This window comes from Carcharodon carcharias, chromosome 13, assembly GCF_017639515.1.
Source record: "Carcharodon carcharias isolate sCarCar2 chromosome 13, sCarCar2.pri, whole genome shotgun sequence".
In the NCBI taxonomy this organism is placed as follows: domain Eukaryota; kingdom Metazoa; phylum Chordata; class Chondrichthyes; order Lamniformes; family Lamnidae; genus Carcharodon; species Carcharodon carcharias.
The window spans coordinates 111,490,785-111,506,785 of record NC_054479.1 but is presented as its reverse complement, the minus strand read 5'-3'; the positions used below and the strand labels follow the sequence as shown (position 1 = coordinate 111,506,785).

The window sequence follows — 16,001 nt, the reverse complement described above, 5'->3', positions numbered from 1 at the left end:
ATCTTAAATTATTAACATAAATGTGGTAATTCTGTTCAGCTGGTAATATCACATCGGTATTGAGGGATTACATTTTGCTGATAGTTTTACTTCAGGAATCGTCAAATGCTAATATGTTCAAAAATGTGCAATGTTTTGATAAAGATAAAAATATATAGGATCTGAATTTTTATTCCATCACAAAATACAAAATTGTCCTATTTAGCTTAAACTTTGCTGGCATAACTATCAATTTGTTACAATTACAAAAAATATTGGGATATTAATATTGATGTATTGATGCCAGCCTTCAGTTGACTTCATGGGGTAGAGTTGCTATTTTGGTCGCAATTGGGAATTATGTTCAATATGCATGTGAAATTGTGTTGATTAGATTATAATCTAAGTTTCCACAAATACTCATTTGCATAATAAATGTATAATTTTCCATTGATCAGTGCAATCAGGCAGCGTAATAGAATGTAATTGTTTCTTATTATTCTTCCATTAAAATATACTCCTTGATGTATTTAAGAGCAATAATCTAATGCAGTTTTATAGCTGAAATGGGTCAATCACCAAAAGTAGATATTGTTAATAAAGATGTCCAATCCTCCACCTTTAAAATTCCTGCAAATGACTTAAAAGAACTATATTGAACTATTTAACAGTTTCATTGGTGTACACTAGGCATTTCACTGTGTCTACTAGTATCTTTGCATTGGAAAGAAATGAGCACAATTTAAAGAGCTTTCCAAACCCAACAGAATCTCAATTTTGACAAGTTGGGAGGGGTTGATGGACTGTTTCGTGGGTGAGACCTAATTCAGGTGAATTGGATTTTAAATCAGTTTAAAAGATTGTGGAAAACATGACCATTAGTGTTGGAACATAGCTCACTTAATGTTTCAGATTCCCAATCTTCTGCTGGTTCAGCCAGCTGAGCTGGACTTTGGGTGCAAATGCCAGCAAACATTCTGCCTCATATTTGTGTGTACTGTGGTTATTTTAACTTTAGGAAGCCTGTCACCCTTGACTTAAAATAGCCTTTTAATTGATCCTTTGCTTCTTTGTAGTGGATAGATTATTAGTACCTGCAAATAGAGAGCACATGTCTTTGGAAGTGCAACTCAAGGAGTTGCTAGACAAATTGGACATTACATGTACGATGAAATCCTGTGGTGCCAGATCTAGGCGTGCCAAGTTATTGCGGAAAGAAATTAATAATATCCGCTTAAGGTTAAGCCACCAGAAGGCTCAGAGTGAACAGCTACAGAGTGAACAGCTACAGACTGAAAGCAGTGTCATTGAAGATGGGACAAAAACAGAACACGATGGTGAGTAATACAGTGAATATTATTACTGAATACATTTGATGCACTTGTCTTTAACCCTTCTTTTAGGGCAACATGTTTGTTAAAACCACCTGCATACCTAAAGTGAAACATTATCTCATGGGATGAGAAAGATCGCAATTTAACCATTAGAGGAGCTGTTCTCAGCTTAGCTTGTACAAGAACTCCACAGAAAGCAATCACTCAAGGGCTGAAGTCAGCACCCAGGAATGGTGAAGGATAATTATGCCCAGTTAGCACCAATATTCAACGTTCTGCAGTTTAACTTTAGTTGTGTTTAGGCATTTTAAATCTGGGAGGTGAATTGACTACCGATTCATACAAAATAAAATTGCACTATGCCAGGTTTCCTTGAGTCACCCTTTTATGTAACTACTTTGTGAAGGTATTGTTCTACATTTGCAAATACAATTTAAACAAATACCTGATACAGGCCATGTATAGTAGAAAAGTAGGGGAGAACTAACTTTTTCAGATAGTACCATTAAACTATTTTTGTTGCTATTTTAAAGATTTTGTAAATATTCTGTGTACTGTTTCAGGTGATTCAAAGTCTTCAGTGCCACCTACTCTTGAGCCATCTGATTCTTTGCCTCTTCTGCCATCTTCAGAAACTCCATCTGAACCACCGACCCTCAAACCAATAGAACCTAGCACTGACCAGAGTAGACTACACAAAAGAGTTAAGTTTGACAGTGAAGTGAGTAGTACTTCCCTGCATACTGTTACAATGAATGGGCATACTACAGATGACCTGAGTAACGGTGATGTCAGTAACTCAAAAACTGCTGTAGTTGATTCATCAGTTGATGTTGGTAGGCATACCTCTGTTCTTTTCCGAAAACCCCAAAGTGTGAACCCTCAAAAACAAACAAAAAATACAGACACTCAACCACTTCAGGGGCAGCTTGGAACAAAAACCTTCTTATCCGTGGTAATTCCCAGACTAGAGACACTGCTGCAGCCAAGGAAGAGGTCACGTAGCTTGTGTGGTGATTCTGAAGGCGATGGTGAAAAATTGCCCCCCAAAAAACCTGACCTAGGTAAATATCTAGAAATCTTGAGAATTCTTGCTATTTGAAGAGTTATTTTGAACATTTTTATCAATCTTAAGTAGAGTTTTTGTAACATTACAGTATATGCATGCAACTATTGGCTGAAAGTGTTATTTAGAAAAAGTAGCCTTTTGACCTTCAAAAATTTGTCTCAATCCCTAAGGACCAACAGTTTATAATTTTTTTTTTCCCAGGAACATACAAAGATCCTTGGGGTCCAACAAGCATTCCCTCCTCCTGCTGTATCTTTCAATTCCTAAATCTAAAATACTACAGATGCTGGAAATTGAAACAAAAACAGGAAATGCTGGAAATACGCAGCAGGTCAGGCAACATTGTGGAAATACAAACAGAGTAAACGTTCACTGACTTCTTGTTTGTCGTTAACCTGAAATGTTAACTCTGTTTCTCTCTCCACTGTTGCTGCCTGACCTGCTAAGTGCTTTCAACTTTTCTTTTTTAATTCTGTCAATTCCTTCTTTTTCCAAAAACCCATTTAGTTGTCTTTGAACTCCATTTATACTGTTTACGTCAACAATCTTCCTTCGTACCCTTGTTCTATAAGTCTAATATCAGGTTTATAAAGCAGACTTACAATGTGAAATAATTACCCTAAGTTGATCCCAAAGGTAGTGGTGGTAAAATAAAAGAGTAACTTTGAAAAATAAATACGAAACACTGATGCTAGTATAGAAATTCACAATTTGCAAAATCTATTTGGTGGCCTTGTCATGCTCGACTGTTGGACATATTATAGGTCTTGATTGTACAGGCATGGGCCTACCCAATAACTGGTGTAATTCCAGCTGCACTCCAATGACCGCGCTGGAACTGAGAGGCACAAAGTCTGACTTAATTTTGTTCTTGGTGTCAAATTTTAGCTTTATCTCACTTTCCTGGACTTATTTTCTTTTTTACTGCAGTTGTACAAAGTCCAATTACTTTTAATGAGCAAGCTGTGAGGTTGTGCATTGTAGTGATAATTTTACTGTGTATACATTGGTACAACCAGATACATATTATGCATATTAATATGGTTTAACTTGTACTCTATGACTTATTCCCCTCCCCCAATCTCACTAATTTGCACTTTTCTACATTAATCAGTATCTGCCTCTTGTCAGACCAGTTTTCCTAATTTGTCCAAAGCTGCTTCAGTTGATAACCTGGCTTTCTTTGCTATTAATAATATAAATTGGTTTGTAATTGATTTGAAAAAGCAGCTAGATAAGTTTTTGGAAATTGAAGGAAACTGGAGTAGTTAGATGGAATGGAGATTTGTAGGAAAAGGGAAATATTTATTGGGCATAATGACCTTTTCCTGTTTCTTAAAAGAAAATCAATCCCATATGAATCAATAAATATTTTCTAATGCAATAAATCTTTGGCCAGTGTTCATGCTCTCATTATTGAATTGCTTTGACAAATTTAAGTCTCTTGTTCATCAAACAAAATTTCAGCACAGGAACTGATGAATACTTTAAAGTATTGAACTAAATGTTATAATTTTATGTTTAACCCCATTTTTATTTCTCTAGCATTATCTAATGGGTTTGGTAATGAGGAAAAACCAGAAACCACACAAACCAATACAACTGATCATCAGCGTCGTCGTTGTGCTTCAGAATCAAGTATATGCACCAGTGTTAGTGTGGTTTCCAACCATGCGAGGTAAGTTTGTATACTATTATACAAACCAAAAGGCATTTTATAAATGATTTTGCGGGAATAGAGGAATCACTTGTTAAAGCTGAACTTAATGTAAAAATGTAATATTTTGTTTCATTTAAGTCAATTTAGTCTTTGTTTTGTAAAATTGGATATTTTACATTTTTTTGCAGCATGTTTGGTAATGGGCTAATATAATTTGTGAGTAAGTCCTTCAAAGATGTAGAATCAAAAATATAATTTATTATTCTTTAATATATTAATAAGTTATGCCAACCCTTAAGCATATATGCTGTCAATAGCAGCAGGGAGGCCTGAAGGCTAGTGGTATAGCATGTTGCTATTTTGATAACTAGGATGAAAATAAAATGCTGATTTTTAAAAAAAAGTTTTTCGATTTCAAAATTTCAACAATATTTACCTAACGAGGTTTACCATGGCATCAGAGCTGATGGAACAAGAATTTTAAAAATGGCTCATCTACCAGTAGTCAAATTGTGCGATTACAAAGTGCGGCAGGTTCATATAAGCAAATTATATTTTAAATGGAGACACACATTTTAAAAATTGCTCACAAAAAGTGGCAAGTGCTTTTATTCCTTCTGTGTAATAAATCTGGCTTATTTTAAGATTATAGCAGCACTTTTTCATTTGAACAATGCAACAACTTAGGATATTTTGAAGAGGAAGGAAAAGGCATGCATTTATACGGCGCTCTTCACAACCTCTGGATGTCCCAAAGCACTTCACAGCCGATGAAGTACTTTTGAAGTGCAACAACTCTTGTAATGTTGGAAACATGGCAGCCAATTCATGCACAGCAAGCTCCCACAAACAGCAATGTGATAAAGACCAGATAATCTGTTTTTGTGATGTCCATCGAGGGATAATTTTTTTTTATTTGTTCATGGGATGTGGGTGTCGCTGGATAGGCCAGCATTTATTGCCCATCCCTAATTGTCCTTGCTCAGAGGGCATTTTTAAGAGTCAGCCACATTGCTGTGGGTCTAGAGTCACATGTAGGCCAGACTAGATAAGAATGGCAGATTTCCTTCCCTAAAGGACATTCATGAACCAGATGGGTTTAACGACAGTCGTCAGTGGTTTCATGGTCATCATTAGACTTAATTCCAGATATTTATTCAATTCAAATTCCTACCATCTGAACCTTGGTCCGGAGCATTACCCTGGGTCTCTGGATTACTAGTCCAATGACAATATTGGCCTGGACACCGGGGATAACTCTCCTGCTGCTCAAAATAGTATCATGGGTTCTTTAATGTCCACCTGGTTTAAAATCTCGTTTCGAAGTGTGCCACCTCTGACATGCAGCTGTAATTCTTGTTTTTGTGCTCAAGTCCTGGAGTAGTACTTGAACCCACTACCTTCTGATTCAGACGAGAGTGCTACTAATTGAACTTATATCACAATAATATAAAAGCAAAATACAGTGTTTTCTGGAAATCTGAAGTAAAAACAAAGTGCTGGAAATACTCAGCAGGCCTGGCAGCTTCTGTGGAGAGAGGAAGTTTCAAGTCGCCTATGACTTCTTCAGAACCTGTATTTCATTTAATTTAATGTTGAGGTTGTCAAGTTGTGCTTGTATTAATTTAAATATAGGCTTTTCAGGATTTTACTATTTATTTACTGGTATGATTTTTTTTTTATTGCCCCCCCCCCCCCCCCCCCGCTTTAGTTGGAGAATCGGAAACATTTCATCCATTCTCCTATTTTGTTTCACTAAACATAAGCAATTTTTAAATATTGCATCCTTTCTCACTACATTATCATTTCAAGCTTGAGCATACTTGCAATAAAAATAATTTTATCATTTTTACTTTTCTCTCTGTCAGCACAATAAGCCTTCCAAAGTGTGGCAAAGGAAAACCAGCATTAGCTCGAAGAAATCCCTTAGAAGACAGAAATGAGTTGATTGCTTGCATTGAAAATGGTAATTTTGCCAAAGCAGCTAGAATTGCAGCAGGTAAATGACCTAGAGCTATGCTAAGACCTTTTTATCATTCAAAGAGAGATTAATTAAACTATGATAAGTTGGTTCATCTTATATATTTGTGTTTTCCAAATTGATAACATCAGGAAAATGTAAACATGCTAATTGTTTTATATGTGAAAACATTGGATTAATTATTAGCGGAAGTTGACTATATGCTTAGACTGGAATTAATCTTATAGGGAAAGTAGTGTTTTCTGAACTTTTCAGTTACTTCTTAATTTGTTTTTTAATGTTTACTACATTAAAGGAGTTATTGAAAATTGTTACCTATATTAAATACTTATGTTTTGCTTACATCATTACAATTAGTACCAAGAAATGACTACTTAAATTTGAATGCATCAAAAATTAATTTAGCCATGCCTGATACAACTGTGGGTGTTTAGTATAAAATTCATTAGCTAAAAAGTAATGACTCCTAACCCCTGGAAGTTGGCCCGTGCTTACAAAATGGATGGTGAAAATCATAGAATAATACAACACAGAAGGAGGCCTTTGGACCCATTGTACTTGTGCCTCTTTGTGCAGACTGGCAATCAATTCCACTTACCTGGATGCTAAATAACATAAAAGGTTTTAGTTCTTTTGAGATAGCAAAGGGGCATGTTGGCCTTCATTGCAAGGAGATTGGAGTATAGGAATAAAGAAGTCTTGCCACAATTGTACAGAGCTTTGGTTAGACCACACCTGAAATACTCGTCTCCTTATTTAAGGAAGGATATGCTTGCATTGGAGGCATTACAACGAAGATGTTGTAGGTTGGCCCCTGGGAAATGACAGTTCTCCTGTGATTAGAAACGGAGTAAATTGGGCCTATATTCTCTGGAGAGGTGATTAGTTTGAAACATACAAGGTACTGAAGAGCTTGACAGGGTAGGCACTGAGGTTGCTTCCACTGGCTGGGAATCTGAAACACGGGCCCACAGTCTCAGGACAAGGGGGTGATCATTTAGGATTGAAACGAGGGGAAATTTCCTTACTCAAATGGTTGCGAATCCTTGTAATTCTCTACCCCAGGGGGTTGTAGTTGTTCTTTTATTGAATATATTTAAGGCTGAGATAGATAGATCTTTGGGGTCTTGGGGAATCTAGGGATATTGGGTGCAGGTGGGGAAGTGGAGTTGAAGCCGAAGATTAGCCATGATTGTGTTGAATGGTGGGGAGAAGGCTCAGTGTTTACTGCTCCTATTTCTTGTGTTTAAGCTTTCCCTATCTGTCATATCTGAGTCTCCGACTAAGGTAATGGTGAAATATTGAATTTCAACTAAATTTACTCAGTAGCTAGAATTTAAATGGTTTGGTTCTTTATTGAATCCTGTGTGACATTTTGTAGGAGTAAGTATTTTTTTGCTGTTGAAGAAATAGCTGGTTTTAGTTATTATAGAATGTTGTTTTTCTAGAGGTTGGCCAAAACAGTATGTGGACTTCTGCAGATTCCAGTTCTGCTTTGGAGCCCTTAAAATTGATTTGGGCAAAGTGTAGTGGTTATCCATCGTATCCAGCATTGGTGAGTAAAACTCCATGGCGTTTATTATAGCGAACAAATAGAATTAAAACTGATAATGTTTGCTTCAGAAATGGCATTATAGTCTATGTATATGCATTCCAATACAGCATGTGAGAATAGTCAGATATAGGTTCAAGGTAGCTTTTTTTTTTGCACAATATCTTAGTGCCTCCTAGACACACCAATGTGGAACTTAATACGTCCCATGTAGAAACAGATTGGAAAGGAGGCTCACCTCATATTTGGTAATTATATAACACAGAAACTTGGAAGTCTGTTCTTTGCTCACCCTTTCAGGTGAACGTTTGTGGCACATAAGACCATAGGGAAAAGGAAAGCAATATTTTGATACAAAATTAATACATTGATGGTGTGATACGAATTTATTTAAGCATTTAAACCACAAGTATTAATGACATGTTTTTAAATAACATGAGATATTGATAAACTTCCATTAATCTCAACTGCAACAACTGGTCTATAGTTTACAATTTAGAACTATGCAAAACGGTTGAGAACACTGAGTTTTATTAATGGTCTGTAGAGGAAAATTGTAGCATAGTGATATTGTTGCTGGACTACTAATGAAGAGTTTTGGACTAATGCTGCAGAGGCAGGCATTCAAATCCCATTAACTTAAATTCAATTAATTAAAAATATAGAATAAAATTCTAGTAACAGTAATAATCATGAAACTACCAGATTGATGTTAAAACTCATCTGGTTCACTAATGTCCATTTGGGTAGAAAATCTGCTATCCTTTCCTGATCTAGCCTACATGTGACTGCTATCCCACAACAATGTGGTTGACTCTTAACTGCCCTTTGAAGTGGTCTAGCCAGCCACTAAGCAGGAACAGTTCGGCAGTGGTGCTCATACCCCAAGGACACATTAAAAAAAAATCAAAAACTTGTATTATTAGGCCTATCAAAAGGTCATTAACTGCTTCAGGGCCAAGATTCCTGGGACATGGCTTTGTAATACAGAAATGTTACTGTTGCTTTATATATTAAATTTTTGTTCTTTTGTATTCACAAAGCTATATATTTGAGCATATTTTGGGAAGAATTTTACAGCTGTTAAATATTGAGATATTCAAAGTTGAGCAAGTTACCCAAAAGTGAGCTTAATTAGGTGTCCTATAAAATATAAATTGTGCTTTGTGAACTGTATGTACATTAGTTCTGGTGCTCAACAAAGATTTCATTTTAGAAATTAAAATTGCTAGCTAGCCCTTGGAGCACATAGTGATGCTGAAAAAGGCAGTTGAATGTGAAACCCAAATTTCTGACTATCAGTTCCAAAGCTGTTCAATCAATCTCAAGATTGACCATCAAAGTTTGTTCTAGTTGCAATGTTGAAAGGACCGGATTAAACCTTTAATTTTAAAGCAGTGTTGGATGTTTCAAATGCTGTGGTTTTCTTGCTGACTTTGTCCTCAGGTTAAAATTCCATGTGCTTTTTCTTAAAATTTTACTTTAATATAGATTCATGATATAAAGAAAAACGCTTGGGAAAAGTAACATATTCCCCCTTCTTTAAATAGGTAATTGATCCAAAGATGTCTCGAAGTGGTTTTCGCCACAATGGAGTGCCTATACCTGTACCCCCTCTAGATGTACTGAAAGTGGGAGAGCAAATGCAAAGGAGAGCTGGGGAGAAGCTTTACCTTGTTCTGTTTTTTGACAACAAACGAAGCTGGTAAGTGCACAGTTACTATGCAAATCTTGGATAAAAAACTTAAACTTTAGCTTTGCCTGTAAGTTAGATTTATAAGAGTTTATTGTTTAAATTAGTGTTAAATTTCAGCCACTTCATTTGAGGTGACACTTTGAATAAATTAACACACTGGCTGCATTTTACATACTGGAGAAAGTTCTTATGATATTGTCGTCTTCCTCCTCTTATAGAATATATTAGAAAATAAATGAAGGCACAGTTGATTTGTTTCTTTCCTAGAGTAACTGTCTGTTATGGCGTGAGTTACTTTTTTTTGTTCATTGCAGTACAAGTATTTTGAAAAGAAAAGAACTTGTATTTATTTGGTCCTTTGAAGACCTCTTGGAGGTTGTTTCTCCTGGCTAGAAAATCTAGAACATGGGGGCACAGCCTCAGGTTAAGTGGTCAATCATTCCAGACTGAGATGAGGGGAAATTTCTTCACTCAGAGTTGTCAATCTTTAGAATTTTCTACCCTGAAGGGTTGTGGATGCTGTATCATTCAGTACCTTCAAGGCTGGGACAGATAAATTTTTGATCTCGAGATACAGAAATATGGGGAGCAGGTAAAAAAGTGGAGTTGCGTCAGAAGATCAACCATGATCATATTGAATATTGGAGCAGGCACGAGTACCCATATTTTTTCCTGCTCCGATTTCTTGTGTATTCTTATGCATTGAGTGCACAAAAGTAGAGCTGAATCCCCAGACAAAGGAACAGGTTTTCATTTTTTGTTATTTGTTTAACTGTGATATGCCATGAAAAAGTAGACTCCCTTTTGTGGTCTAATTGATTTCCATCTTTTTTGAGTAACATTCATTTGATAAACACAAGGCTACAAGTTTTAAAATATGGATCAGATATGCCTATGTTGTAATTTACTCACAAATAAGTCAAATGTTTATATAGTCCAGAATTCAATCTAGCAGCTGCAAGCTCTGCATTTCAGATCACCCAACTACTAAAGTCAGTAAGGTACAAACTTCTATGCAGGGTGGCACATTATTGGCCACTGTCCATAAACAAAAAAATCCCCAGACTATGAACCTAACTTTTTGAACTGCAGAAGATTTAATTTGCCATACTGAATTTTACAATTAAAAATGTTTTACAATGTAAAATGCAGAGTGCTGGATCTGAATTAATATAAAAATTGATTAACATAATCTGTGTTCAGCTGTGAAGTCCAGAATATTAAACATAGGCACAAAAGCTGTACTATAATTGATACAGCATCCACAACCCTTCAGGGTAGAAAATTCCAAAGATTGACAACTCTGGGCTGGATTTTGCCGTTGGCGAGCAGGGGGCAGGGCCCGCTCGCCAACAGCAAAATGACGCGGGATAACTTCAGGGGAGAACCCCTGATGTCATCCTGCCCCATTTAAATTTTCAGGAAGGCGAGATCAGCTGTCTGCCCACCGACCTGTCAATGGCCAATTGAGGCCATTGACAGGATAATTAAAATAATTAAAGGCCCCGCCCGTCCAACTTTAAGGTTAATTTATTAACATGTCCCATCTCGTATGACATTGTTACATGAGGGCGACATGTTAAGGATTTTATTATTTTTCTATTTTTAAAATTTATACAGCTATCAGCGATCTCCCCGAGGCAGCACTTAGCCTCAGGGAGATGTGCGCTCTTTCGTGCGCGTGCGCGAAAGCGCACTCTCGCATTTGGGGAATCCCATCCCCTGCCCGCACAAGCTTGCTGGTGGACGTCATGCTGGGCGGGCCTTAATTGGCCTGCCCACTTAAAATGACGGGGCCGCTTCTCCAGCGGGGATCGGCTCCCCCCCGCCGGAGATTGGGTCAGGCCCGCCTGCCTGACAGGTGGAAAACTCTGAGCGAAGAAATTCTCCTCATCTCAGTCTGGAATGATTGACCACTTAACCTGAGGCTGTGCCCCCATGTTCTAGATAGTAGAATTGTTGATTGCAAGGGTATCTAATAAATTGAATTCCCAAAGGCATTATAAACTGCTGGAACAAAACTTAAATTTCATGAAAGTCAAATGGATCCCAGAACATTGTGTCCACTGTTTAACTTCATTCCACCTTTCTCAGTATGAAGTGTTTCTTGTCTCTGAGTAACTATTGTGTAAATGTGTCATCATCTGAAAATGTCCAAACTATGGTATTCTTCTAAGATGAGTGCTTGTATCACTGTATACAACAGCAGTTGTGCTCATTCCTTTGATAATGAGAAAAGACAGTGCTGTGCTGTAAAACTCTAGAGTCATAGAGTTTTACAGCATGGAAAAAGGCCATTTGGCCCATCATGTCCACGCCAGTCATCAAACCGCTAAGTATTCTAATCCCGTTTTCCAGTGGCCCTTAGCCTTGTATGCTCTGGCGTTTTAAGTGTTCATCTAAGTAATACTTGAATGATGTTAGGGTTCCTGCCTTTACCACCCTTTTGAGGCACTGAGTTCCAGATACCCATTCTCTGGTTGAAAAAAATTTTCTTCAAATCCCCTGTGAACCTCCTGACCCTTAACTTAAATCTATGCCCCCTGGCTATTGACCCATCCACTAAGGGGAAAAGTTTCTTCCTATTTACCCTATTTATGCCCCTCATAATTTTGTACACCTCAATCAGGTCCCCCCTCAGCCCCCTCTAAGGAAAACAATCCCAGTCTATCTAGTCTCTCTTCATAGCAGAAACGCTCCAGCCTAGGCAACATCCTGGTGAATCTCCTCTGCACCCTCTCTAGTGCAGTCACACCTTTCCTATAGTGTGGCGACCAGAACTGCACACAGTACTCCAGATGTGGCCTTACTAACATTTTGTACAGCTCTATCATAACCTCCCTCCTCTTGTATTCAATGCCCCAACTAATAAAGGCAAGAATCCCATGTGCCTTCTTAACCACCTTATCTACCTGTCCTGTTGCCTTCTAGGACCTATGGACATGCACACCAAGGTCCCTCTGATCTTCTGAACTTCCTTGGGTCCTACCATTCATTGTGTACTCCCTTGCCTTGTTAGTCCTCCCAAAATGCATCACCTCACACTTTTCAGGATTAAATTCCATTTGCCACTGTTCTGCCCATCTGACCAGCCAATCTATGTTGTCCTGTAGTCTAAGGCTTTCCTTCTTGCTATTTACCACACCACCAATTTTCATGTCTTTTGCACACTTACTGATAATACCTCCTACATTCATGTCTAGATCATTAATGTACACTACAAACAGCATGGGACCCAGTAGTACGCCACTGGACACCAGCTTCCAGTCACAAAAACAATCTTCAACCACCGCTCTCTGCCTCCTGCTTCTAAGCCAATTTCGGATCCAATTTGCCAAACTTCCCTGGATCCAATTTGCCAAACTTCCCTGGATCCCATGGGCTCTTACCTTCTTGACCAGTCTCCCATGCGAGACCTTGTCAAAAGCCTTACTGAGGTCCATGTAGACTACATCAACTGCATTACCCTCATCTATACACTTAATCACCTCCTCAAAAAATTCAATCAAATTAGTTAGACATGATCTCCCGCTGACAAAGCCATGCTCACTATCCTTGATTAATCTTTGCTTCTCCAAATGGAGATTAACTTTGTTCCTCAGAATTTTTTCCAAAAGCTTTCCTACCACTGATATTAGACTCACTGGCCTATAGTTCCCTGGTTTATCCCTACCACCCTTCTTGAATAATGGTACCACATTAGCTGTCCTCCAGTCCTCTAACACCTCTCCTGTGGCCAGAGAGGATTTAAAAATTAATGTCAGGGCCCCTACAATCTCCTCCCTTGCCTCCCACAGGAGCCTGGGAAACATCTCATCTGGGCCTGGGGATTTATACACTTCTAAGCCCGCTAATACCTTCTCCCCCTCGATGCTAATTTGTTCAAGTATATCACAGTCCCCCTCCCTGATTTCTATACCTACATCGTCCTTCTCTATAATGAATACAGGTGCAAAGTACTCATTTAAAATCTCACCTATGTCTTCCGGCTCCTCTCACAGATCGCCACTTTGGTCCCTAATGGGCCCTACTCTTTCCCTTGGTATCCTCTTGCCCCAACATATTTCTAAAATGCCTTTGGATTTTCCTTTATTTTACCCGCCAGTGTTTTTTCGTGTCCCTCTTCGCTCTCCTAAATTCTTTGTTAAGTAATTCCCTGCACTTTCTGTACTCTAGGGCTTCCACTGTTTTGAGCCCTCGGTATCTACCATAAGCTTCCCTTTATTCCTTATCCAACTCTGTATATCCTGTCAATTGCATAACCATTTTGTATTGTTTAGTATTCCTCTGATAGCTCTGCATGTAAAACCACCTTATGAAAGAGTTCTAAGCATACTTGATCATTCCTTAATCTGTGTTGTGGTAGCTGATATCAGCAGGGAAAATGGTGAGGTGCTATAATCAGCCTGGAAGGGAAACATTGAAAGATGTGCTCACAAATTTTATTTCAACAATGACCTTTTAGCAGATGTATTATCTTTTTTAAGTAATGTATTTATTACTCTCAACAGGCAGTGGCTACCAAAATCCAAAGTGGTTCCTCTTGGCATTGATGAAACCATAGACAAAATAAAAATGATGGAAGGTCGAACTTCTTCCATTCGGAAATCTGTTCGCATCGCTTTTGAGCGGGCAATGCTCCATCGAAGCAGAGTCCAAGGTGAACAAACCAGTGACTTGAGTGACATTGATTGAAAATGTCAAGTGTGGGACATATACTCATCTGGCTTATAGTTAAACACCAAGAAAGCTTTACAGAACCATTTCTCAGTTCTTAAAGAATGTACTTTCCACTTTTGTCTCAATCATTGTTCCAGTAGTTGTGCTTAGAGAAATTATGGCACCTGCTGATCCACTGCCAGCTGTAATTATGTTTTTCATACATCGTTACCTTTCTTGTAAGCATCTAAATTTTCCGCTATAAGTTTTTGACAGGATTAACTTGTTCATAGTGTTTATAGGTCACAGGAAAAAGCTGTAAATACTTGTACATTGCTGCACACCGTAAATTATTCTGTTAGTCAAAATTGATTACTATCTGTTTCTGGTACTTTTTTATATAATCTGAATGTTCTGTAACTTATTAAATAAACAGAAAAAAGTTGTTGATGTAACCAAGCGCCATGCAGCAGGTAATTTTGGTGCAAAATATGCTGAAAAAGTTAATGGTCAAAATCAAGATAACTTTAAATGGTGTGCAATAGAGCAGTAAAATGAGCTTTTGTATTTCTTACCAAAAGAAATTTTGATTCTCAAGTTTGTTATATATTTTAAGTTGGGTTGTGTTTCATAATATTAAAAATCAAGCACATGCTTGTTTATCAGAGTAAAGTTTCCCTGCAGTGTACCTCTATCACTCTAGGTTTTATTCAAAAACTCCCTTTAAAACAATAATTTTGAACTGGTGCTAATTATGTCAACCAAAGCATGTTGAAAAGTCAATAGGCATCCCTGTCTTACCCAAAAAGCATAATACCTTTCCCTTTCTAAAATTTTGAACATTATATTATCAAAAACTATGTGATGCATTCTCTTATCTGATCAGTCTGAAGATAAGAGGCAGAACAAAGTCACTTCACATATGAATACCTTTCTGTGGATGGGTAAGTTTAAAGAGTGCATCCTATTACCGGTGGTAGGTGGGTGAGAGTTTTTCAATTTTCCTCCTGACAATTCTAGCTGAAGACTTGACCTTGAATTTGCTAGCTTAGTGCAATATTAAATGAACACCTTGCCTTCTGTATCGCTGCTTTAAGATTGATTCAATTCATGGTGCTGAAAAAAAATGATTTACCAAAATGTAGCATTATCCTTAAACAGCATTTAAAGTAATAATTCTAAAATACTTGGAAAGGTATTTTGAAAGGGAAACTGGTGTGCAGGTTTGATTTTGGGTATTTATGAAATGCAGCTTTTTTAAAAAATTACCCCCAAAAAGTTGGCATTTACTGCCCAGAATACCTGATTTGCTGGAGTGCTTGTTGTACTAAGTGGTTTTGTAGCCTGTGTATATTGTATATGAATTCACTTCAAACAAACTTGTAACTTTTTTTACTTTGGGAGGAGTATTTTAATATTACATTTCTTTTCTGCTGTGATTTAATATGGGACCTGTACACAATTTTTTAAAAACAATTTGTGCCTGCATTTGTGTTTTTTAATTTATTGTAGAAAGTGTACAGATTTGCTTTGTAGTAACTTTTATAAGCAGCTGAACTGGTTTGAAACTGAAATTTGTAAAGTGTTATAACTATAGAACAAATGTTTGGTTGACTACAGGCACATCAGTTTAAAACTGTACTTTGGGAAGGAATAAATGTGATGCAATCTGTTTGTTGCATATTCCCTAAATTATGCTTTAATGACGTTTTTGTGTTCAGTGATTTGTTGAGTTGTATGGGACAATTGTAACAAAAATGTGTAAAATTCTGCCAACAATGGGGAAGGTGGGTAGCTGTAGAATTTTTGAATGTGTTTTCTATGTTGAAATGTGTTTGTTAATTGAGTTAGTGTATTCATTTTCAATTGATAAAAGTTGTGTAAATATTTTCTTTTGGACACAATGAGGTAGAACAGGCTAACGAGTATGGCTTTCTTTAAACTAATGATTTTAAAAATAAAAATGCATTTAGCTTTTGTGAACCATAAAGTAACCTAGTGACTGGAAGTAAATTAACATTTTCTTGCCTAAATATTTCAGGAGTAGCTAAATTAGGTCATAAACTGAAAC

At 37.2% G+C, this 16,001-nt stretch overlaps 1 protein-coding gene across 1 annotated transcript in view; it reads left to right on the top strand.

Moving 5' to 3' along the window:
- brd1a (bromodomain containing 1a) overlaps window positions 1–15,622 on the top strand; it is a 38,806-nt gene extending 23,184 nt beyond the window's left edge. Inside the window, exons 7-13 of the mRNA XM_041202584.1 lie at window positions 1,056–1,316; window positions 1,877–2,377; window positions 3,928–4,060; window positions 5,911–6,041; window positions 7,472–7,578; window positions 9,126–9,280; window positions 13,783–15,622. Of these exons, the coding sequence (XP_041058518.1) occupies window positions 1,056–1,316; window positions 1,877–2,377; window positions 3,928–4,060; window positions 5,911–6,041; window positions 7,472–7,578; window positions 9,126–9,280; window positions 13,783–13,966 (1,472 nt within the window). The 3' untranslated portion in view covers window positions 13,967–15,622. The remainder of the gene's footprint in view (window positions 1–1,055; window positions 1,317–1,876; window positions 2,378–3,927; window positions 4,061–5,910; window positions 6,042–7,471; window positions 7,579–9,125; window positions 9,281–13,782) is intronic.
- The last annotated feature ends 379 nt before the right edge of the window (window positions 15,623–16,001 follow it).